Source organism: Podarcis pityusensis (assembly GCF_964106645.2).
Source record: "Podarcis pityusensis genome assembly, chromosome: 1".
NCBI classification, from domain to species: domain Eukaryota; kingdom Metazoa; phylum Chordata; class Lepidosauria; order Squamata; family Lacertidae; genus Podarcis; species Podarcis pityusensis.
Genome location: NC_138028.1, coordinates 116,894,890 through 116,920,604, shown reverse-complemented (window position 1 = coordinate 116,920,604; position 25,715 = coordinate 116,894,890). Strand labels below are relative to the sequence as shown.

The 25,715-nt window shown below is 44.7% G+C and overlaps 3 protein-coding genes across 6 annotated transcripts in view; all 3 read left to right on the top strand.

Annotated features, from left to right (window-relative positions):
• Positions 1-197: 197 nt before the first annotated feature.
• On the top strand, positions 198-24,051 carry HOXD10 (homeobox D10; the record flags this gene model as incomplete). Of its 4 annotated transcripts, none has more annotated exons than XM_080972146.1 (3): positions 198-324; positions 19,693-20,477; positions 22,049-24,051. In XM_080972146.1, the coding sequence occupies 3 exons, from the start codon at positions 308-310 to the stop codon at positions 22,324-22,326; spliced, it is 1,080 nt and encodes a 359-aa protein (XP_080828272.1). In that variant the 3' UTR covers positions 22,327-24,051. The 4 variants fall into 4 exon arrangements, with proteins under 4 accessions (XP_080828272.1, XP_080828273.1, XP_080828270.1 ...); XM_080972147.1 differs by lacking the exon at positions 198-324 and adding an exon at positions 4,716-4,719; XM_080972144.1 differs by lacking the exon at positions 198-324 and adding an exon at positions 10,320-10,423 and having other exon boundaries at positions 22,049-23,775.
• HOXD3 (homeobox D3) overlaps positions 4,367-25,715 on the top strand; it is a 92,094-nt gene continuing 70,745 nt past the window's right edge. Inside the window, exon 1 of the mRNA XM_080971848.1 lies at positions 4,367-4,467. The gene's annotated coding sequence lies outside the window, so the exon portion shown is untranslated. The remainder of the gene's footprint in view (positions 4,468-25,715) is intronic.
• Positions 7,656-14,167, top strand: HOXD11 (homeobox D11). The gene is made up of 2 exons (XM_080972699.1): positions 7,656-8,825; positions 9,904-14,167. Exons 1-2 carry the CDS (start codon positions 8,066-8,068, stop codon positions 10,137-10,139), a joined length of 996 nt encoding a protein of 331 aa, XP_080828825.1. The 5' UTR covers positions 7,656-8,065; the 3' UTR covers positions 10,140-14,167.

Sequence of the window (25,715 nt, the reverse complement as noted above, 5' to 3'; positions counted from 1 at the left end):
AAATGTATATTTTTTTGAAATAGCTACACACAGACACGCACACATATGCGCACATATGTATTTATTGCGACAAAGGCACGTGACCTCGCAGTCAAGGCTTGGCTGTCATCTTCCTCCCTTACTTCGCAAGGCATTGGCCTCGTTGCCTGAGTCCCCTCCGTGGTCTCTGGATTGCTCGAACAACCCCTCCCCCCACTTCTGGAGCCCTGATTGTTAGATAAAAGTGTGGTGGTGGGGGGAGCAGAGAGAGAGAGATGGGAGGTGTTTGGGAGCAGAAGATGGAAAGATCTTCGCGTTTCTTCCAGGAATGGAAGGAAGATGGAGGTGACAAAACCGCGGCTGTGTCTGCTTGCCCTGAATTGAAAATGCTCGAGGGGTGTTAGGCTGTTGGGCTCCCTAGATCTTTAGTATTTCTCATGCAGATTTTGGTGCGGAGCAGTGAAGATGTTACCGGGGTCTTATTTTGCGCGTGGCGGTGGGGCCTGCGCCGCAGTGGGGAGGGCGGAGGAAGCCGCCTTTCCTAGTGGATCCCGTTCAGGGTTCTTTGTCCCTTGACAGCGAGGAGTGGCTTCACGACTATTCTTGCCTTATTGCTTCGGTTTCCAGACGCAGGCATTGTCGCTTGGTCTCACACCACGATTGCTGCACTGGAACGGAAGGCGCCTCCGCCACAAGCAAACGGAGGGCATACTTGTGCACGCGCGTGTGTGCTAATAACCAACGTCCACGCGCCTCCCGTTGCAGTCGCTTCCAGAGGGGCCGCCCTGCTAGTCTGTAGCGGGGAGGAGGGGAAACAGAGTGACACCTTTAAAAACGACCATCTGCTCTGTATGCTTTAGTTGAGATTCCTGCGTTGCCGTGGGTTGGGCTAGATGACCGTGGGGGTCCCGCTCTGCAATTCTATTATTCTATGACCACCTTTTCTTAAGGCAGTCCACTCTCTTAACCGTTCGCCAGATACAACACCAAATGGGATCCTGAGTCCCTGGAAATTTCACCACCATCGTTATGGTGCACTTCACAGAAACTTCTGTCTTGCCAAATTGTCAGGATTGTCGTATTGACGGTGCCACAGGTCTCTTTGTTCTCCATTTGCCTCCCGCCATGCCTGAGGGACACCTTTGGCACCCAGTCTCCTCCTGATATTCTTTCTTTCTTTCTTTCTTTCTTTCTTTCTTTCTTTCTTTCTTTCTTTTTGGCTTAAGTCTGAACACGACTTAGGCCCGCGCCTCCAAAGGCATATCCAAACATCTTCGCTTCCTTTCCCTACTGCCCCCCCTCCGACACTCTGTCTGCCATTTGCGGTTTGTTTCTGTTTTGTCCCCCCCCCCTCCTCGCCCCTCTCGCCGGCTGCCCTTGGCTCAGCGCTCTGTCTCGGCTGCTTGCAGCCTTCCTTCCTCTTTAGCTTGACTTTGGCCTTGTCCAAAGGCTGCGCGCAAAATAAAGGGAGGGAAGACACAAAGGAATCAAGGATGCGACTCAATCGGAATATACTCTGCTCCATCTCGGCCGCCTGTTCCCAGCCCCTGCTTTCACAAACACTCACACCACACATCACAAAACAAAACAAAAAACTCTTCGCCAAGCCAGCAAGTTTTTAAGCACAACTGGCCAGGGATCTACCTTGGGGGCTGTTTTTCCTTTACACCGTGATTCTATAGGCACACACTAATGAAGCTTATTTGAGTGGAGGTTGTGGTATAATTTCATATTCATCTGATAACTGTGTTTAATAATAGTTTTCTAAGAGCGAGAGCAGAGCGAGAGAGTATTTCACAATTCAGACGCCTCGAATGCGGAAAGAAATATATTTCCCCACAAAGGATAAAATGAAATTTGTTTTCCCTGATCTTCAAATTAAATCCTTGATCAGAGATTTGTTTTGATCCTTCACGCTTCCAGATCTCTCCAGAGCTAAAAGCGGGGCATTAATTCATTCACACACACACACCCCGCAAATGAGGAATTAAAACGACGTTCATGTTTATTATCTACATTTTTAGTCTTAACTAGATGTTTACCTCCTTCAGATGTTTCCCAGCCAGGCATGGTTTTGAGCGGAGATGTTATTTAACTGTAGATGGCCGTAGCAGTTTATCAGATGTGTTAAACAATTTCCATTTTGCAAGGGGGGAAATGCGGTATTTACAGTGCATTATTGTCTTAAAAATGATTATCTACAATTCCCCTTTTTTTTGAGAAGTCTGAGGCGAAAAGCATGGTTAAGAAGGAATCGATATTTTTAAATATCTGAATACTGCTATAGAGAAAAAGCTAACAGATAACTTTTTAAAATATAGATATATAGATATAATTAAAATAGGATAAATATTTAATGATGCCTCAGAATAACAATGATGGTTATGGAATGACTGGGAGCTAATGATTCTTTTTCAATTATATGGTCGACTCCTTTCCATCTCTATTCCCAATTTTTTCCCGTTAGACAACGGAGGCCACAACAGAGCTGATTAGGTAATCAAGGTCTTGTTTAGTTTTCTAAGTCGCTAAATAAATATTTATAAAATACAGACTGAATTAACGAAAATCAATCCTACGAATACAACCAACTTCCTTCCATGTTGAGAGTCTTTTCGCTAGCATCCACAGGCGATTTACCTCGCAAATAGCACATCTGACCCAAAAGCGAAGGGCGTCCTTTAATGGTCCTCTTTTTTATTATAATTATTATTTTACTCTCTCTTTCACTAACTCCTTGCAAACACCAGGCTCAACGGTTGTGCAAGATTGCACCATTAGCGGCGGAAAATATAGAAATGGCGATGCGTTCTTTGGTTTCCAGTTGTGGATGATTATGGACTTGCCATTAGTCTGTGTGAAGTGAAATAAAATGAGTGAAAGAAAGAAGCAGTATCAGTATATGCACATTATATGTAGTGTGTCCATGTATTTTTTTAATTAAGCCACCGAAATAAATATTCCTGTTATTTACGTGTTCAAAAAAACAACAACTGTTGGTTCCGAGGCGTACAAGCACTCAAGACACACAATGGTCGGTAAACTGCTCCAAAAATGCATATCATTGGAGAAGCGCATTGCGACAGATACTATTCGCTCGGTGTCATGGCGGCTCTAGGTAGGTCGACATCATAGATGCCTGTATATGTGACAGTAGCTAGGGAAAAGATCATAGGAACTGGGTAGGTTGGGGCTATCTTGGAGGAATATATATATACAGACAGGGTCCTAGACATTAAATTCGGAACAGTTATAGCTGCTGTGGATAGAAACCTGGAAATGGCGATAACCACATATGAGTTAGCTTTGTATCTGCGCATCCTCACATGCCGATCAACTGCAATTTACACGCTGTCGGAATCCATAGGTAAATTGCCCATGATGGATTCCGAATGGGGTTTGCACCCGGTTCCGATCCTAAGCGCGTTTTCTGGGAAGCAAGTCCTCTTACAGCAGGGGTCAACGCGATGCTCATGGAGGCGTGTGAGCTCCGGTTGGCATCAGGACGGCTTCCTCGGAGGTAAATGTGCGTAGGATTGCAGCATTACTTGGCCCAGAGCTTAATCTTGCATTTATTTATTTATTTATTTATTTAAATGCTTTGTGAGGGGCATCTCAGTTAAAGCTCCCATCCTTGACCGGAAGGATAGAGGACTGCTGTTCTCTTTCTGTTTATCGTACACAGAAAGAAATGGTGCTGCTGTAAATGACCCGCGTTCAGCGTTGGGGTGTGTATGTACGTGTGTGTGTGTGTGTGTGCTTGTGGTGGTGTGGTGTGTATGTAGTGTGATGCGATTTGGAGGGTGGGGTGTGTAGAAAATAAGGTTCTCTCTCTCTCCCTCCCTCTCCTTCACACACACACACACACACACCCAACATGATTGTATGGCTTCATTAGCGACACACATGTCCACATACATCTTCCTCCTGGAGTCAATCCCCAAATCCGCATCTTGTTGGCGTCGCGGGGACGAGTCCTTCGCTCTGATAGGCTAAGCCGGGGGTGCTTTTTGCAATGCCTGGGAGTTTGATAAGGCAAAAGGAACGTCCCTCTGATTGTTTTAAATGGCTCTGGGCGCTTTTGTGTTTCCTAAAAGAGCATAAATAATTAAAGTTTGGCAGGGAGGAAAAGCTTTCTTGCAGAACTGTAGTGGCCATAAATGAAATGACTCAGAATCGCTTCTCCAGTCAGTTTTTACGAGAGCTGCCAGACAGTGTCTGTTCACGTTCTCCAGATACTAGGGGCGCCATAACAAAGTTAAGGTCAAGTTAGTGTCTTATCTTGGGTGGCACAAATATACAGCACCTTCTCTTCGGGCGGACCAGGCATATTTTGCTTCTCTCTCTTCCGCCCCCCCCCTCTCGCTCCGACACCGTTATGCCAGCCGTCCTAATTTTTCACGGAGGCTTCTTTGGAAATGTCATTCGCAGTGGAAAACCGGCTAGTTCCAGGAGGCAACGACGACAGACCTTGCAAGACGCCGAACGGTAAAGCCACCCTTCTGTGCTATGTTGCGCGTTGCGAGGCGGGCGCGGCGGGGTGGGGGTGTTGGTTTGCTAGTTCCCGGGTTTGAAATGCTACCGCGCCGGATAGAACAAGGCGACCCATTTTGAAGACGCGTCTGTGGAAAAGTCCCAGATTTCTCTTCGCGTCTTAATCAGGGTAGGAATCCTTGAGCGGCTCAAGGACACCGGATTCTTCTCTTTTGCTGTGGTTTGTTTAATAGGCATTTCCAGACTGTAAGTGGTCTTTTGCAAGAATCGTGGAGGGCGTCTTTCTCTCTCTCCCCCCCCCCCCCGCGCTCGTTTCCTTTTCCTTATTAACAAACGACCACCGTGTCCTTGAACTTGGAATGGTGGAAACTAGTTGCCTCCTATCCAGATATGTAGCTGATTCAAGGGTTTTTGAAAAGGAGAGGTGAGGTGGGGGTGGGGGTCGACAGGATGCTGGTTATTAGCTTTATGTTGATTTCCTGTGGTGTGGTTACTGGAGGGTGCGTCGATGGGTGGGGGCGAATAAGGGGGAAATCGTCTGCTTTTGGAATCGTCTGCTTTTTCCGCATGATCCTGAGGCGCTTGGTCTGGAGGATATATTGGAGACAACCGCGCAAGCGAGAAAGCCTTTGCCTCGCTCCATTGCGATAGGAGACGCAGGGGCCATTTTAGCTGCGCAGTCAACATTTGGGAGGGGAGGGGAGTCCATTCATTGCAGCAAAACCTAAAAGCAAGCATGAGCATTCGAAAGAAAGGAGGTGGAACTGTGTCTGGCTAAATGGACATTGGGTGGTGCGGCTGGTTTATGCCCGGATCTGTTGCGCAGGTTTGGTGTGAGCTTGTGGTGGTGATTCGTGGATGGGCGTCATACAAGCAAGGCAACCAAGGTTAAATGGTGGACACTCGAAGGAGATCTGGATACCATTTGGGCATATGATCTTCCCCTTCCTTCTACTTCCCCACCCCTTTTGTTTTCTTTTTTTTAATTAGGAAAGAGGTTCATATATGGGGAAGCTGGGACTTGGCTTGGTTAGGCTTTAGAGATGAAGGTATTTCTCCTACCTTCTCAGCTTCCTTCCTACAGCTAAGTGCAAAAGAGGGCTTAGGACTTGTGAGTCACTGCGGATGTCAATCAGGAGGCACCCTTGTACAACATATTTGGTCATTTTGGGGTTTATCGAGGACATCAAACGAATATGTGTCGTTATATATCCATATAAGCCTCTCATTAATGTAAAACAATATAACAAAGTATTTAATAATAATATCTCGTATTCTCTTCCTATTTGGGAGGTGTATTTGTGTGTGTGTTACACACATATCTTCACACACACACTGCTCCAATCCTACACCTATTAAGCTGGCTCGAAAGCCCACACTGAACTAAGGCTTTTAAACCCGTCTGACTACGATTAGCCTCTTTGTTTTAATTCGCCTTCCTGCTTCTAAAGGATTGAATGTATAGGACGTTACAAGGTTGAGACCGGAATGCGTGTTTTTTTTAAAAATAAAAATAAAAAATCATCCCCCCCCCTTCAGAAAGTCATATTAGATGGCCTTGAAATCCAATTTCTTTCGAGGTTTTTTGGTTTCTTTTTCGTGCTCCTGGCTACGGTTCATAAGAGAAAATAATTTCCATCTCATTTTACTATCGGTATCTTGGATCTTAGATGTCTCATTTTACTATCAGTATCTTGTATCTTAGATGTCGTCTTTATCTTATTTTATTTTTATTAATAGCCCTCAGTAGTTGGGGAGTGGGAGACATGGATTTCCAGTCTTTAGTAAAGCGACCGTGTTCTGGTACTGTTTCGACTAGGAGGAGAAACAAAGTTGTGGGGTTAAACTTGACATTGTACTACAGCCAAAGGAAAGAACCGGGAGGAAAGAACCTGTCTTCTGTTATTACCTGTTGTCAGAAGAAATGTGCCTCTTCTTCCGTGGGGATTCTCGGTGTGTATCTGATTTAATGTGTCCTCGCTCATTTCATGCGCCTCGAATGTGTAGAAGAAGAAGGAAAGGGGGGAGGGCGAGGGAGCCATTCCAACCGCACAACCGCGAGGTGAAGGTGCTGTGTGCGGTTCTGTGTTTCGGAATTTACTTCTCAAATACTGTGTCTTTCCCCCGTCCCTTCCCCCTTCAAGTGACATTGAAGCTGCGGTCTGTTTCTGCGTGGATCTGATTGTTGCTTTTCAGAAGGAAGCGACTGTGCTGGGGCAGTTGCCCCACCCTAAGATGTCTGATGCAGCCGAGGCTTCTGTCAGTCCAACAGGCGCTCGGAAACGAGGCTCACACTTCGATGAAACGCGGGTAGTGGTGGAAGTTGATGCCTATATATAAGACTCTGCATCGATTAGACAGATAGACCTAGTCCCCATTCCATATTACCTCCCTCCCTATATCTTTCGCTCTCTCTCTCTTTCTGTCCGGTACAAAATGATATCGTGAAGTAGGGAAGGGAAGCAAGCAACAGAATTTCGAGTTGGAAAAACTGCGTTATATTAAATGAAACAGGGGAAACGTCCTGGTTTTGCTACATGATACTCTGGCTGGCTAGCTAGCTATCAAGCATTTGTGTGTGTGTGTGTGTGTGTGTGTGTGTGTGAGAGAGAGAGAGAGAGAGAGAGAGAGAGAGAGAGAAGCAACAAGCTCCTACATGCTTTTTTCTAATAAGGAGAAAGGATGCTCCAATCAGGGTAAATATTGGCGGTTGCTTTGCAAAGTCTGGAAAGCGAGAGATATTCTCCCTAAGTACCTTCTTGGCCCTTAAGCCTTTCCTGACTGCATTTCCGGCGACTGTTTGTTCTTGTTCTTTTTATAGAAATGCAAACTATTCCTGTTTGTGTCTCAAACCAGGACATGGTGTCGTAGGCTTTGTGTGCCTGACTCTATTCCAGTTCTGTGGAGGATTTTGCTAGGATATATAGGTCTGGGCTGTGCATGTGAGATGTATGCGCGCAGGAATCTGGGCAAAGGATGGCATTCCCAGGTGATTTGCTGCCCTACCTATAGCTTATCGAGACTCCTGGTTGGGGAAAGGGGGGGTGAAACGGGGGGAGGAGGAGGAGAAGGAGGAGGAGGAGGGGAAGGGGAGTATATGTGTGTGTGTGTGTGTGTGTGTGTGTGTGTGTGGAGTTTGGGGAGGTGGGGGGGAGAGAGAGAAAGAGCTGGAAAAGGTCCTATTTGTCCAAACCTGTGCCTGTTTTGCGCGTGAGAGAGCGAGAGAGAGCGCACGCGTGTGTGTGAGAGAGCGAGAGAACTGGGAAGCTCTCGGAAGAAGGGCATTCTTGGAGGGAAGGAACCTCTGGCGAAGGCAGGCGGGCGAAAAGGGGAGCCGTTCCTAGATATAAGGACATTTCTACCATCGCCTGCCGTCACGTGACATAATTACCACTCGAATCAATCAAGATGAATTGCACGTCAGCACACGGTGGGATTTTTCCCCCCTTGGTGGTGGCTGCTCCTGCCCAAAGCCTCGCGCGCAGATAGATGGGGCTCCTCCGGCTCCCACGCGCTGGCTCGGCTGCTGCTGCTGCTGCCGCTGCCTGCTCGCCCTCGCCCAGAGGCAGCAGCAGCTGGAGGAGGAGAAGACATGAGTGACTTTGACGACTGCGGCAGCCACGGGGCATCCAGTATGTACCTCCCCGGGTGCGCCGCCGCCGCCGCCTATTACGTCTCCTCCTCGGATTTCTCCGGCAAGCCCCCGTTCCTGTCCCAGTCGCCCTCCTGTCAAATGACTTTCCCTTACGCCTCCAACCTGCCTCCCCATGTGCAACCGGTGCGCGAAGCGGCGGCGGCGGCGTTCAGGGACTACGCGGGAGGCGGCGGCGGCGGAGGTGGCGGCGGCGCAGGCGGCGGCGGCAAGTGGCCCTACCGAGGCGGCAGCTACGCGCCCAGCAGCTACTACGAGGAGGTGATGCACGGCAGGGACTTTCTGCAGCCGGCCACCCGCAGGACTGACGTGCTCTTCAAGGCAGATCCCGTGTGCGGAGCCCACCACCACCACCACGGGGCGGCCGCCGCCGCCGCTTCCGCAGCTGCTGCGGCCGCCGCCGCCGCCGCCAACTTCTACAGCGCAGTGGGCAGGAACGGGATCCTCCCGCAGGGCTTCGACCAGTTTTACGAGGCGGCGCATGGCGGAGGCGGCGGGGGCGGAGGAGGCACCCCCTACCCGGAGCCAGAGGGCGACAAGGGCGACCTCAAGCTCGCCAGCAACACTTGTGGCAAAGCTTCCCCGCTGCCCGGCCAGGAAAAGAAAGTGACAAGCGAGGGCAGCGCCGAGTCGCCGTCGGGGGAGGCCCGACCGGACAAGAGCAGCAGCAGCAGCAGCAGCAACAGCAGCAGCACTTCAGGTAAGAAGAGGTGCCCAGTCCGAAGAGCCACACGACCAGCCCCGCTTTCCCGAGCTGTTGCTTATTTATTTATTTGTTAAGTTGGGGAGGCGGGGAGCGAGAGGAAAGCCAAAAATTGAGAAGGGTGGGGTGGGTGGAGGGAGGATGGGTGAGTAGGTGGGTGGGAGAGAGAGAGGGAGGGAGGGAGGGAGGGAGGGAGCACGAGGCCACCACTTTGTCAAGCCCGAGGTCTTTTTTATGTGAGATTTTATAAGCATCCGAAGGGCTTTTATATATCCTATAAGGTTTCCCTCACCGTTGTAAAGCGTGTTTACGATAGGAAACCCATTGAGGGTAACTTATAGATGTTCTTGGAGGAGGATGTTAATTGTGACGAAACTGTTGATTGGAAGGCTGAGAGCTCCCAAAGTTTTGGGGAGAGGTGTTCAGACATATACTGGTATGTGATATATATCACACATATATATAGTGTATATATGTATATGTATATGTGTGTGTGTGTGTATATATATATATATATATAAAATTCAGTGGGGATCCTGTCTGGGCTGGACTTGGGACTGACATTTGAGAGAGGCAGGATTCTTTTCCACAAACCATTCTACTGTGGAAGGGGAGGGGAAAAAACCAGGGTCCCAATTGAACGGGTAGAGGTGTAGTTTGCAAAGTCAGTTTCAAACAATTCCACTCATGCCCTTCTCTCAGTCCTGTAAATGGAGTTGGGTAGTATAAGCTTGAAATTACGTCGATTATTATTATTATTATTATTATTATTTCCATCTTTTCTTCTTCCACCCACACCTTCCAAAAACCACTTTGACAAAGTTGACTAGCGTGAGGCAGAAAACTCCCTGGATGTTTCAGTGGTCGGTTTCCCAGGGAGTAAGGGAATAGTTACAGTAAGTCCTTAGGAAGTGTAGCTTTGCTTGAAAGTGTTCTGAGTGGGACAACATATGCCAGCTTCTTAATTTCTTCGTTCCTAATTTCCCCCTTCTGTCTCCCACCCCGCTTCCCTCATTACTATTATTATTATCATCATGATTGGGTTGTCTTTTTTCTCCCTTTCCTGAATGTCCAGCACTTCCCCAGCGATCCCGGAAAAAAAGATGTCCTTACACGAAATACCAGATAAGAGAACTGGAACGGGAGTTTTTCTTCAACGTGTACATAAACAAAGAGAAAAGACTCCAGCTGTCTAGGATGCTGAACCTCACGGATCGACAAGTCAAAATATGGTTCCAAAATCGACGGATGAAAGAAAAGAAACTGAACAGAGATCGACTGCAGTATTTCACGGGGAACCCCTTGTTTTGAGAGGACTAAGCGGAGAGGGGAAGGAGGCGAAGAAGACCTCCCTCCCTGGTCCAACCTGCCACCTGAGTGCAAAAATAGTAATAATAATAATCAAAAAAAATAATAATCAAGAGGTTTACACGACATCCACCCTGCGGACAAGTTCCCTTTATTGTTATTTTTATTGTTTTTATTTCACCCATGCTCCACAGATCTGGTTCTTCCAAACAGCCCTTGTGTCCACGAGAGGTCTTGGGGCGCTTGGCGGAGAGGAAACCTCTAAAGGGGGACCAGAAACCGAGAGGGTAAATCCAATAGTCCATTCTAACCTTGTTGTGTGTTGTTGGAGTTTTGGGTTTGGAGGTTGTCGTTTTGTCTGGATTTCCACTCCCCTTCCATCCTCTCTCTTTTTCTTTTTCTTTAGTGAAACTACCCACCGTGTTGCTTTTCCCCCCTCCCCACCCACTCTTCTCCCTAGTTCCTGGCGGAGGCCGCTACTAGACCTCGAATGTAGATGGTAGTTAAGAAAGAAGCGCGTTATGAAGCAGCCGCGTTGGGCCCGCTTTCTGTTGGGTCTGAGATAGGAGAGAGTGACTCCTCTCAACTTCCCCATTTATTTCGTTGTGGTTGTCGAAAAGGTGGTCGTGTGCATTCGGTAGCTACCTTTACGCACACCAGTATAGAGAGATATATCTGGTTTCCATTGCCTTTTTTTGGGGGGGGGGTGTTTTTAAAAAGAAGCAGCACGGGATGCTGTCTTGCTCATGTGAACAAATGGTTCCTAGTAAGGTTGAAGTTGCCCTTTCCGCGTGCGTTACGAGCAGTGCCATCTCCGAAAGTCCATAGTCGGGTCCTTGCTGGTGTCAAGTGAAATCGACTAATAGCTGAGAGTGTGGTCCGACCCACCGTTATGTGCTCCCCCCCTGCCCCTACATTTCAAAGAAAAAAACCTGTGCGTTCTCTCTTTTTCCGCTATAATGAGAATAATTTTTTAGGGAAAAAAGGGGGGGGGGACAGGAGCAACAGGAGCGGGCTTACCCAGGTTTTGTTATTTTTAGGGGAAAACTCAAAATGTCAGCCTGGGGGAAAATATGTATGTAAATCTATGCCATTTGAATAAGTGGGAGTTAAAAGGTGTTGCTTTTAAAACTCTGTCTGGAACATATCCTGTATTTTTAAAAAGCGCTTTATTGTAAAGCGCATCCTGATCCGACTTACAGTGGATAACAGATCCAGTGGATAACAGATCCACTGTAGTACAAAGTTCTAATGAACTTTGGGGAGGCGAAGCGAACTAGCATAGCGACTTAGAGTTCCAGTCGAAACGAAACTTCCCACTTCAAAACTTGAACTTAATTAAGGATGGGTGACTGGTACTGGGATAAGGAGGGCAAATCTTTTAAAAGGTGCCTCCTGATCTTCCACCCTGTATTCACACACACACACACAAAGGAACGGGAGAAATAATCTAATTAGCCACCAAGCTGCCCACTTTTCATTATCATTATTATTCTTATAATTATTACTGTTTTTCCGAGAAGGGTTTGGTGGAGGTCCTCGCCTCTACTTTTATATTGCGCGACCTAGCTAGGCTGTTTACAAAACCTTGAACTGTCTAGACAACACCATAAAAGCTCAGGGTCTAAACAGCTTAATTGGGTTATATTGTACACCTTCTGGTGGCAGAAAAAGAGATTTCCGCAACGAGCAATAAAGGAGACGAGTGAGAAAAGAATTTGGCTTAAAAAAAGAAGGAGAGCAGGGCGGGGGAGGGAGAAGCGGTGGGTCCATTTTGCATCAATTAAAGGCCAAACTGGACGGATAAAATGAGAGCGAAACATATCAAGCAAACGTTTAGCGTCGAGGCTTCAGGTAGACATGGCCAAAAATTAAAACTTGAAACTCTTAAGCAAGGAAAACAGTAAGTGTCTGCCTTTGAACTTCCAAAATGTCAAGGTCATCACCTTTAACCTTTCTGAATAATTAGGAGCCTTAAAGGTTCCTCTCTTATTTTCAACCACCACCCACTCTCTCTGTGTGCCTCTTTCCCCCGTTTCTTACTTCCTCCCCCCGCCCCCGCTCTCTGGCTTTTCTCTCTCTCGCACACCCACCCACCCACCCACACACCACACACGCACACGCACACACACACACACACACAAACACACTTCTTACTGCATAGCTATCCACACCCGCGAATCCACCACGTAGGTCTTTGGAGCGCTTCGACTTCCACTAGGAAATAGTTCATTTCATCAGTTCTTACCAGGGGTATTTGCAGAATTCTCCAGACTAACGCCATTGCAGTTTCTCCAGACTAACAGCTTATTTGCTGTGAAACCTCTTCTAATTCCTCCTGAAACCATACTTAGAATTCTGTCCCTAGCCACCCTCCCGCCCCGCAAGGCATAAGCCACAATTTCTTCTCAAAATTTTCTTTTATTGTTTGGTAGTGATATACATACAGAAATCAGGTCAATACTTTTTTTAAAAAAATCCCAATGGATAAATAAATAAAGTCAAAAGCAACAGTTGCAACTCAGTGCCACTAAAATAAATGAGAATTCGTTCATGGAATTCAATGTGACGCAGATTATCCGAAAAAGAATTGACTTGTGATTTGGAGCTCATAGGATGTCCAAATAATTCAATTTATAGTCTCAAGGCGCCTGGAAAAAATATCCTCTTAACGTTATAGGAAAATATTGTGTGCTTTCCTGATGCCTTAAACTATTTTATTAAAAAGGGGGTGACTTTCCTTATCATTTACTCTTCAGTCAGGAATGTACCAAAAAGGCGAATCAATTCAAATTCACCAACTACAGTTGTCCTAAGACAACTCTGTTGGGTTTTTTCTTCGAAAAAAGCTTTAATATATAGGAATAGAAATATAAAAGCTTTTTTTTCGAAGAAAAAACCCAACCGAATAATGTCTCAGAAATGCAAGAAGAAAGCATGCAGTGTTTTTTTCAAATAAAAAATTCCCTGCATGCCGGGCTGCTAAATTCCACAAGAGGGCGCGCTAATATTCCAGAATGTCTAATTGTCCTGATGTTCAAGTGTATTTCCACCCCCGTCCCCAATCACCCTGCTACTAATAAAATATCTAATATATAAGCAACTATAAGTTTTCAGGGCTTGCGAAATGAGAAAATAGAGCATAAACAGGATTTATTAAACAAGTAACTCATGACCATGACACGAACAAGACGTATTTCATTTAAAAAAATTATTTTGGGTCATAATCTTTTACAATATGATGCATAAGAATTTTTTTAAAACTAGTAATTTTTTAGGACGGGGTAGTTTATCTCCTGGATTTCCTCAACAGAACGAAATTCTAATTGTTTCTCTTTCAGCGCAATCATAGCGCCCCAAGAATACCAATGTGATCAAAGCCAGTTTATATTTAGGTCGAGATTTTTTCATGAGAAGACCAACGCAGGCAGATAGTTCAATGTTAAAAAGAATGTGTACTTTTAATCAGTGGGGAAATGGGCTGCTGAGTATTTTTTTTTGGGGGGGGGGTGCCTTTTCTCTAGAGATAGCTTTATTTACCAGAGAAGACTCGGGCATTTTGCTTAGGGTGGATATCATTTCGTCACCTTGACCCGATATTGCGAAACTAATTTTCATTCTCCACAGAAATAATAAAAAAGGAAAGAGAATTATGTATTCCAAGGACCCCTAAAATGTTTAAAATAAAAACGGAACCCCTTCCACAAAAAGGGCATCTGATTTGGGAGATCTTAGTTGTCTCCGAAAACGCACTTTTAGGTAAAAACACCAAAGATCAGAGTTGGTTTCCTCCGCCTTTCTCCTTCTGCATAATATGGATTCGAAATTTGGCATTGTGCAATCCAATAAACTAGACACATTCAAAGTCATCCCTACCAAATGAATGTTGGGCGCATTGTTTTCCAGTGGGTATTTAAAAAATATATATATATAAAAATGAGTTCATTGTTACTTCAGTTACCTAGAGTAGCCTTTCCGCCTGAAATAAACGGAAGTGTTCTGAAATAAAATGAAATGTTTTTTTAAAAAAATACACCATTATGTTGAAACACAAATGAAATTAATATTTGCCATTTGAGATCCATAATAAACGGGATGGTGTAAGATGAATCTATTTTGGGAAAGAATAATGTAGAAAAGGTTAATGTTTGGTGTGAGGCTTTCCCCCCACTGTTAAATTAACGCACGCCTTGTCAGACACCGCATGAAGACTAAACTACATGGTTAGAATTCTCCCTCACCCCTCCCCTCCCCTCCCATTTATATTAAGACCTTGTTTTAAAAATTAAAAAAAATGTAACATTGTGGTTGGGGCTATATGCGTATTATATATACTCTGCTCATTAAATTAGTTGGATATTTAAAATCTCGCCTTTGTTCTTTGTGGAACCTTCACGCACGTGTGATGGACCTGGGGAGGTGTGGAGATGGGAGTTCATTTTGGTTATGATTTTCAGCAATTTCCCAAAGCCTTTTTGACCTGAGAGTGTTAAGATGGCGCAGAAAACGTTGGCAATTTAAAAAATACAAAAGTCTGTCTATCTATCTATCTATCTATCTATCTATCTATCTATCTATCTATCCCTCCATTCAAGGTTGCCAAATCTGCTAAAGCTTATGCGGTATTGATACTTCCATGTTTTAAATAACTGTAACTCAAGACTACGGCCAATGCTATTGTATACAGTACTAAGTCTCTCCGGAGCTTCTAATTAATTGAGAGAGTAGAGGATGTATGCTGTAAAGACATTAACCTGGCCAGACCCTTCTAGTAAAGTCTGCGAGCGTCTGAAATTGAACTCGTGCTTTTGTGTACAAAAGGCTTGTGATAAACAATGGACAAAACGTGAATCCTCTTCAGGGGAGTTTCGTTTATGACGTGAATCAGTTGGTACATCTATAGATATCTATAGACCTAGATACCTATATAGCTATAGAGATGCATATAATATCTGCAGAGCAAAAATAAGGGAGTGCGTGCTGTTGACTTCTCCCTCATATCTCATGTAGTATAGTTAATATTAGTTAAATTATGTTCTGTACATTACCAAGGGCGATGGTCTCACCAGACATCTCCCTCGTCTTTTTAATCCAAATATTTGGGACGTTGTCTCTGCTCCGCATAACAACGTGAGGCTCAGAAAGCAGAATCGTTTAATTGCTGTGTTATGATGGGACGAAAAGCCGCGATATTGTATGGCACTAATTTCCTTTCTTAATTAAAAGGAATACCTTTCAGCGCCTCTGCTCTGCAGTGGTATGGGATGAAATAAACTGAAACAATGTGTAAACGCCTCCAGATTAAATAATACTTAGATGAAAGGAGGAAGGGAACATTTAGATAGGCTTCCAGGGAGCCCGTCTGAATGCCAGTCTTTTGAACAATATTTGTCAGTCCAGTTCAGAGTCCACAGCTGCAAAATATCTGCCCCCCACTTTTGGGTAGGCTCCTTCCACTCCCCCATCCCTTTAATAATGAGAAGAGAATAAAACAAATTGCAGTTAGAAGAGGAAAAGGTAGGAGGAATATCTTCTAATACGTCCCTACATACATTCCAAAACAAAGCCCAAAAAGGGCATCAAACGGCCAGGCACAAAATGTCGAATAAATCTGAAGGATTAAAATTAAAGTTTAAAGTATCGACTTTTCCTCTCGGGTTTTATTTTCTATTATTTATTAAGACAGAAAAGGGGGATGTCAACATATATTTTACTGCAAATAGTAATCGAGTTATAAATGGAGCTTTTTTCGGGGGGTTTCACCCCCTTTGAAGAAAAAATATGGGACAGTAAAAGAGGAAAACCTTTGCATTAATGTAGATTGTATATCTCATTTATGGCACAATATTGATTTATTTATTAATGTTAATTACTACAATTCCATCTTAATATGATTTAAAACTGAAGTGGCGTTAAACACACAAGGTCTGAGTAACCCATTTCCCAATGAGATGTTTATTCAACCTTTAGATGTGTCACACAAATTTTAAGGTTTTCGGTTTTCAGTTCCATTCCGCACCCCACCCCACACACTTTAATATATTTGCCCAAGCCTGCTCAAATTCTGTCCCCACCCTTACTCTTTTTTATTAAAAGTAGTAATTGGTGATGATCAATGGATTGCTTCAGAACTGGAGAGCCTTAACCGTACACATGGTTTATCTAACAAAATAATTGGAGGTCATTAGATGGCGGCATTAGTATCTTGCGCCTCAAATCTAGCGAAATGTCCTAACTCTAAAGGGAGGACTCGGAGTCAGTTCATTAAACAACACACACCCCTGAGATGGAAAACAGGGGGGAAAGTCTGGCTTGCTTTAATGTTACAACTGGGCAACATATAGCCAAAATAAAATAAAATAAAGAGGATGTGGCCATTGGGAGATTTCTAGGGCACTTCTTAAAGTGTAAATAAGAATTACGGAAGGCCGTTTGAAGGGGGATAGTTGTTATTATTATTATTATTATTATTATTATTTAAAAAACCTGATTAGATTTCACAGTCAAGTCTTAAAATGCAGACCAGAAAATAGTATTGGGTTGCTTTAAACTCGGTGGGTTGTCTGGCGTCTTGTTTTGAGGGGAGAGGGAAAGGGGGGGGGGAGGAAGGGAAATTGCTGGAAAGCACATAAAAAGCTGGCCCCCAAAGAGGGAGCATGGTGACCTCCACTTTTGTTTGTTCCCTAGCTCAGACAAAATCTTAGCAATGGCTCTGATAATGATCTCAAATTGGAGAAAAGGAGGGGGGGAAACAAAAATCCTATCTCCCACACTGGGACCACCACCGCTTCCTTGCGGTGCTGTGTCCCTTATTTCTAAGCCCCTGTCCAGGACAAGGGCATGGCTTATGGACTCGCAATTTAAAGGGGTCCATGAAGAAAGAGAGAAAATGTTTATCTGGGGTGGTGATGGTGGAATGTATCTTATTTGACGAAGGTAAGCTGGAGACTCCCCGACAAACACAGAAGCCATAGAGAGAGAGAGCGAGACAGAGGGAGAGAAGAGAGGCGGCTGGAGCCGTAAAACCCACCGGCTCTTAACCTGACAATGATGTTGTATTTGAACAGCTGCGATAAGCTTTTTCAAAAAGGGTCTGTCTCATTGCCACAGCGAGATTTCAAACTGGGGTGAGGGGGTTGTTTTCGGCAAATGGATAGGGGAGGAATAAGAAGAAGGAGAGGGGGGAAAGTGAAGCAACCCCCCCAAAGTGCCAAAGACGTAAGGGTGAAAAAACCAGGACGGAAAATTAAGCTTCTTGCAGTCATTGGAGAGGCCGTGGGTGCCATTTCAAAGGGTCTGTTTTGGTTTCCCCGAGGTTCTTATTTCAAAGGAGAGAAAGAAGGTTTGCTGATAGGGATGAGCTCAAGGCCTGGAATAAATAGATGGACTTAAGGCAACATTTAACCTCAAGTAGATGGTTCCTGCGTGGCGTGCGGCGTGTGACATTTTATGAATAAAAGAGACACCTTTGGAGTAAAAACACACTGCCAAACAAGCGGGGAGGAGAGGGAAAATATGAATGTTTTTAAAGTCCCGAAGGTGGGGGGGGGGGAGAACAGTCCTTAATTTCAAGGATATGTGTCTTCCTGTGTTTCAAGAAAAGGGAGTGATGCGGGTATAAATGCAAGGAAAAGAAAGGATGAACATCGAAGTGGGGAAATCTATTTTGAAAGAAGCGTCCAAATTTCTCCATAGGTAGAGTTGCCCACGATTCCTGTGGTCAAGAACTGGGGAGGGGTGGACTCAGGTGTTTATTATCGCCCTTTTTAATAGATATGAAGTTGGGTAATGAAATAATGTAAGAAGCCAGCAGATTCCGTTGTGGGATGCGGGCTACCGCGTTGTGAGTGCATATGTGGGGGGGGGGGGTTGTGTGAAGTTCAGCAACATCGTCTACGAAAACTTTACCTTTTCTCTGGTGCCATTTTCGTGGGCAAAGAGAATTTCTTCACATGTGTACTATGAGAAAGGACCCTCATCTTATTTATTTATTAATTATTTTATTTTAGGAATCTGCTGGAGCTATAAAACCAAACTTATGACCAAAAATTTTTTTTCTAGCTTTTAATATTTGACGATTTGTATTAAAACAAAAATTGACCTTCTTGGTTAGCAGCGAAGAGGAAAAATCAATAGTATAATTTTCAATAATTCATAACGCGAACACCATTATGCTAAATCTTAACTATTAATCTTATCCTTTACAAAGTCTCGATTGATTTGTTAATAAAATATCTTCCCGTGTGTGGCAACAGAGGGTATAACTCTTGAAAAAGCTTCAGAAGCAAGAAAATTACCAAGTGGCTCAAGAATGTAGATGAGAATTTTATTGATCGCTCTGATTCTTCTTAATCTGTATTAATAAATTCCACAACCTTTTGTACCTTGCACTTGTCAGGAACCAATGCTTTTACAAAATCCATAAAAGGTAACATTATTTCCACCGCTACCACCACCCCTTTGTATCTTCCCCAAATTATGACACGTTCGGAGATCGCCTACACTTCAGACATAGTCAGCTGTCCACCCTCAAAAAACAACAACACACACACAACTTTTTTGGGACCTTTATTATATGTTGTGGCTTTTGTGTTTGATTATGAAGTGGAAGGAGGAAGTATGGGAGAAGAGAAGGATGTGTTGTCCAGGGCTGAGACTTAGGGACGTCTCTTCTGAGGACGTCAGTTGCCGCCAATTCATGTAACTTGAAGGAGATGTTGGGCAACCATGAGGACTGGAGATGGGGGAAACTACTTTTATCAATATTATCATCACCATTACTATTCACAGGTGGGGAGAATGAGAAGAAGACCCACATATTTCGCCTTGTAGGGTTGCATGCGTCTCCCCTTCCCACTCCCTCCATCTCTCTGTGTGTCTGCGCGCGCCTCTGCGTCCATCTCCCCCCCCCCCCCTTGCCTCTGTTTAAGCCAGCCAGAGATTTTCCTGAAGTACCTGTCTCATATATATGTATATATATATATATTGATATTGGAGCAAAGGCGCATGGCTCAGGATCAGCCTGAATTCGGACAGTAACTCCTTTGTGGTGTTAAAAAACACACAAAAAACACAAAACAAAACAACAACCCAGCAGCAGCAACGAAAGAGTTGCGAGATGGGGGGGGTGTATGGGGGGGTCAGATCAGTTCAACGCATTTCCTTGTTTTAAATCAGCGCAGTGCGCCAGGGCTGGCTTTGCAAAAGGACCAAAAAAAAAGAGAAAAAGGTTGCTACTAATATTGCTGCTGCTGCTGCTGCTGCCGCCGCCGCCGCTGGAGCTCCCTGGCTTGGAGGAGCGCGCGCACTTTCTCCTCAACGTTCTAGATGTCGCTGTTGACCACCTTTGCGCCGCAGCCCGGAGTGTCCCGCGGAGCACGTGACCGGCGGGGAGGTAGCGGCTCAAGGCCATTTTCAAATCTCATTGGCTTAGCTGTCATGTGGTTGTGCAGAGGCATCCACAATTACACAGGGAATGTTTTCGTAGAGATGTCAGCCTACAAAGGACACAATCTCTCTTCTTCAAATTCCTCCCCAAAATGTCCTTTCCCAACAGCTCTCCTGCCGCCAACACTTTCCTAGTCGATTCCTTGATCAGTGCCTGCAGGAGCGATAGTTTCTATTCCAACAGCGCCAGTATGTACATGCCACCTAGCACAGACATTGGGACTTATGGGATGCAAACCTGTGGACTTCTACCGTCTCTGGCCAAGAGAGAAGTCAACCATCAAAATATGGGTATGAATGTACACCCTTATATACCTCAAGTAGACAACTGGACTGATCCGAACAGGTCCTGCCGAATAGAGCAACCTGTTACTCAGCAGGTCCCCACCTGCTCCTTCACGACAAATATTAAGGAAGAAACCAATTGCTGCATGTATTCTGATAAGCGCTCCAAGCTGGTGTCTTCGTCCGACGTCCCTTCATACCAGAGGCTGGTCTCTGACTCGTGCTCCATTGAAAACCCCGAGGTCCCCGTCCCAGGATATTTCAGACTGAGCCAGACCTACGCCACTGGGAAAACCCAAGAGTACCATAACAGCCCCGAAACGAGTTCAACTGTCATGTTGCAGTTAAACCCTCGCGGCGCTTCCAAACCGCAGATAGCTTCGCAACTTCCGATGGAGAAGAAAATGAATGAAAACCCCAACAGCGGCAGCGCCGCCACCGCCGCCGCCACCAACACCACCAGCAGCACCAGCAGCCACCATTCAGACAACTCTGCCAAAGTCTCTCAAGTGGAAAGTCCCGAGTCTAAGTCCACGCTGCAAGACGACAGGAGCTGCCTGGCTGAAGCCTCCGTTTCCAGCCCAGAAACCCAAGAGAAGGAAAGCAAAGGTCGGTATGATCGCAGAAGTTGGCGGCTGGGGGGGGGGCAGATACCCGAACGTGGTGGCAGACTAACTTGGGCACGCCAGTCTCGTAAACCACAGGAGCATTTAATGCTTTAAGCTCAGCCATAACTGCTCAGCAGACAGGGTCCCCCGTCACCTCTTTCTGCTGCTGCAGGTGCTGGGTTTTTTGTTTTTTGCAACTGGAAAAACAAAAAGGAAATAGAAGGGCATGGATGCCTTAGGACCTGGCCACGATGTTGGTGACACCCATCGTTTCATGCCTTTTGAATCCCAGAGATTCAGCCAGGAAAAGGGTGTTTTCGTTTCTCTCTTGCTAAGGCTGCTGCATTATAACTGCTCCAGCAGCTCCTTCAGATTAGAGGTTCTTAAATTACACCCACTGTTACTCTCCCCCCACCCTCCTTGGTCAAATTGGGATCAAATATTTCCTGTGGATCTTCTCTGTGAAGAGCACAGTCGATTGCTAAGCTTGGTAATAAAAAAGTTGTGGGGTTGTTGTTTTTCTTTTGACGAGATAAAATAAAACAGGGAGGTGCCGCAGAGCCCATATAAAGTATGAGGAGAATAAGACAAGGCCCTTTCTTCGGAGGAAGTCTAAATTTGGGATAAGGTACTATATATAAGACAAGTTTGGGTCTCCTAATTTCACTAGGCTTTGAAGGTTGTTATGAAATAATGGAAGGAACTGCATTGTTTATTTCAAGATGGGGGAGGACCGCAGGGGCTTCGTCTGGAGAGGGGAGAATATGGTGGAAGAGCGGGGCGGGGGCCCCTCAGAAACCATGCCTTTAGTAAAAATTAACTTGTCAATCTCTACTGTGCATTTGTTACTCGTAGTAGTAAGTGCAGAACAATACAGACCATGTTTCTTAAGCCCAGGTCTGGCATTTGCATCTAATAGGAGATGGGGAATTAAAAGTGAAAACGATAAATTCAGTTGATTTTTAGGTATTCGCCCCCCTCCATATTGGTGTTAGTTGAGGACTAAAAAGGCCATCCCCCCCCCCGCCTTGGGTGTTTGCTTAATTTCATGAGTGATGCAGATGAATCTCTTTCAACATGATTGGGGATAGTACTGTTTTTAACTGAGGCATTTCCCAAACAAGTGGCTTTATAAGGCGGGGGTTGGTTTGCACAGTTCACATCCACTAAAATGCGAGCCACTGGGAAGATGACAGTATTCATATTGCTCCCAATGTCACAGGCTATTTTGAAATATGTGGATTAGCAGGGAGAATGCATAGAGATAATGTTTGGGAAAGCTGCAGAAATAACCCAGAGTGGAAAATAGTGTTGCTGCTAGCATTGTTTAACTCGAATGTGGACACCATTTTTTGTATCATTATCATTATATTAAAAAAATCCCGCCCTGCCCCAATGTACACACCTCCGTTAGCAATGTTTAATACCCACAAGCCACCATATCTGCCAGACACAATGGATGTAGTAGGTTCATGGCCAAGGGTACTCTATAACAGACTGAGGTGTTTCTTTTTTCTTTTTCTTTCTTATTTTCCCTTCCTTCCTTCTTTCCTTCTCCTTTGATGTTGCTAGAGGAAATCAAGTCTGATACTCCAACCAGCAATTGGTTAACTGCAAAGAGTGGCAGAAAGAAGAGGTGTCCCTATACTAAACATCAAACACTGGAATTAGAGAAAGAGTTCTTGTTCAATATGTATCTCACTCGAGAGCGCCGCCTAGAGATCAGTAAGAGCGTAAACCTCACTGACAGGCAGGTCAAGATATGGTTTCAAAACCGCAGAATGAAGCTCAAGAAGATGAGCAGAGAGAACCGGATCCGAGAACTGACCGCCAATCTGACCTTCTCATAAACCGGTTCAACTGGGGGCCTGAAAGGATTGAGACCTGGGCTCAGTTACCACCAGTTGGTATATATAAATATATATATATATAATAAATATATATATGTAGGAAAGACTTTGGGGGGAACAGAGACAGAGAGAGGGGGGGACACAAAAGTACACCCCCTTCATTTTCCATTTTTTTTAATTTCTGATAGAATGTGACCTTTTGTCATTCTTTTTAGTGCTGCAAGTGTTTATGTATATTCCTACGACGAGTATATATATATGTATATATATATATATATATATATATGTATGTATATGTATATATATATATATATAGCCTAGTACGTGTAATTTATTATTATTTTTCTCATCGTAATGCAGGGTAAACACTGATTCAATATGATCATTTGGTCTTAACTTATTGGAGCTGTTGGACATCCAGATAATGTGACTTTTTCCATGTTTTTTTTTTAAACTCACCACGTGGTATTTATGGGGGGGGGCGGCTGCTACACGGGCCATGCCATTTTGAGTAGATGACAATACTTTTAATAATTATTTAAAAGAAAGAAAAATAAGCATTTTTTCTTCCTTGAGAGGTGGGGGGGGGGGAGGCAAAGCGAGTGAGAGTGCGAGAGCGAGAGTGAGAGGAAAAGGAATTTTAAAAAGCACATTTTAAGATGTAACACCCCCCTTTCTCCCGTGTGCGTCAAACTTGTCCTTCGTGCGTGCAATGGAATCCTTCATTCTTCCTCAACTGTAGACATTTTTTATCTCTCTTCCCCTTGTGGTGCATACGTGGAATCGTAGTGGTATAACAAGCAATATGTCTTCTTCTTTTTCCTACGCCTTCTTCTTTGTGCATGTCCTCTTCGCATGTATAATGCAATAAACTCTGTAAAGTTCACGAGGCTCCTTTGGTTGGTCTTTCCAAATCCAAATCCAAACCGAACCAGAAAACGCTACCATTTCGCTCATTTCGCAGCTTCTCCTTGCCATTCCCTTGCGCTCAAAGACTCTCCCTCTCGCGCACCCCCAACCCAAACCCTCCTACTAGTGTGGGAGCTCGTAGATTTTTTATTTTTTAAAAAAGGGGGGTAGATTTGTCTGTGTCAATCAGTCCTAATAATACCTTTAGCAATTGCTAGGGTCGCGAGGAAATGGCCTAGGGCGTCGAGAACAGACAGTCTTGACAAGGGAGCGCCAAAACGCTAGTGAAATGTTATGACCGAAAGTGGACACCTTTATCCCATCCAATCATAAACGGTAAGTTGACTTTTAGGAAGGAAAACGGAAGCCGTAACGAGCCTTCGCCCAGAGCCCCGATTGCCAGCCTAAATGTGCTCTTATTGCAAATCCTTACTGCAGTTTGTATATATCGTTACAAATACAGCGTGCGAAATAAATTCAGTTGTTTTATTCCATTTCACCTCCCTTTCTTTTCATGCACCCTAGACACTTATTATTATTATTATTATTATTATTATTATTATTATTATTATTATTAGATTCCTACTTGCAGTGTTGTAAAAAAATAAAGGAAGCCATATTGCCTAGTCTCTGTCTACAGGGCCTTTCCCCGCTTCGTCTCCAAACGCTCACACCTTTTGGTTTCCTGACAATCCTGGGTTATTTTGCTTTGTGCGTGTGTTTGTTTTCTGTGGTTCCTTCGTTGTAGCCCACATCAGGATAATGAAGTTCACGACTCTCCGCAACGCCCTCCCCGGACATCGCTGCGAAATCTTGCTCACAGCCACTTTATCTTGGGGAAGGGGTTAGGAAGGCGGGGTGGGGGTCGGGTGGGGTGGGGTGGGGAAATCCGAAGCAGAAAGTCCCTTAAAAGGAGTTTGCAAATGAACATGACTCCCGGCTGAAGTCCAAATACTTGGGAATGCTTTCACCTTCAAGAAAGAAAGAAGGAAAGAAAGAAGGAAAGAAAGGAAGAAGGGGGGGGGGGGAGAGCTTGAGAAACTGCCGGCTCAGCTTCTGGAGAAATGGGCTCGTAACTAACAACAAATGCCCCTCCTTGACTTCCAAATCAGGAAATTGCCTCTAACATGTTGGAAATATTTGCTAACCTAATGACACCCAGACAGTTCATGAAAGAACGAGTGACATCACATCTCTCCAACCCGACCCCAGTGTTTTGGTTAATTGTCTGATAAATTTGTTCTTATATAGATGGATGCTTTTTTTGGGGTACTGATTTATCAATAGTAAACTGTGTGTATCTAAATTCAAAGGGCGTACAAAAGATGTCATGTATGCACGCGCGCGCACAAAACCTGTGTATGTATTTGTAGATAGTCATGTACACCGATAATAGGTATACTCTCTCTGTCTTTGCTAACACCAGGTCGTTGGGTATTTGTGAGATGTTATGCAGAGCTGTGGGTTTGTGTTTTTGTTTTGTAATATCCATAACTTCAGTATAAAAGCGTCTCTCCCTCACTGTGACAGCTACAGATATTTGGTGTGTTTTTTTCCTTTCCTTTTTACTCGCTCTTAATAAACACTCCGTGATGTTGCCGTGAGAAAATGGCACTTACGGCTATGATTCAAACTCGTTTTCCTCTGAAAGTAAATTCAGCTGGAATCGAGGGCAATGGTTTCCACATACTTAGGCTGTTTTGAACTGGTATGTGAGCATGAACATTGAGTGTATGTAGACACACAAAGAAAGAGAGATGTAAGGAAGTGGGCGTGAGTTCCATCGCACTTAAAGAAAACAGTAAGTTACAATAAATAAAACCCAAAGAGACCAAACAGTGAGAGAGATGGGTTCCTACAAATCTGGTTCCAGTGTCCAGATATGTAACGCAGTCCTGTCGGCTTTCCTCGATGCGTTTCTTGTCTTCCTTTGTTTTGTTCCCAGCAAAGGTTTGGATTTGAAGTAGCCCTGCACGTTCTCTCCTCAGTCAGTCATATTAGGCTTTCTCAGAATCAAACAGAAGAAGAAGGAGCAGGAGGGGGAAAAGGAGGAATGATAATAAATGGCTCAGTTGGCTTGAAATCCTCGGCGAAGAGTTTGCTTCAGGTTCAAAACCCACTCTGGATACTTGGTCTCTGATAGTAAATAATAAAGGTGGTTGAACCAGATTGAATCTCCTTGACTTCTATGGTGCGGGGGTGGGGTGGGGGTTGGCGGAGGAGGAGTTTGTGCTTACTAGGAAATATCCAGGAAATAAAATTAAGGAATGGAAGGTGTTGAGGTGGGGAGTGGGGATAAGTTCTAGCCACTGGTGCCTCGAGTTTTGTCTTTCTCGCAGAATGTTTGCAAAGCAGACTCGATTTACAACGAGATCTTGTCCAAAGGGCTGCGGCGTTTCGGGGCTCGTTCATTTATTCATTTCGTGCATTTCAGCCTCCCATACTCTGGAGTACCTTGGAAGTAATGACAACGCCCCCGT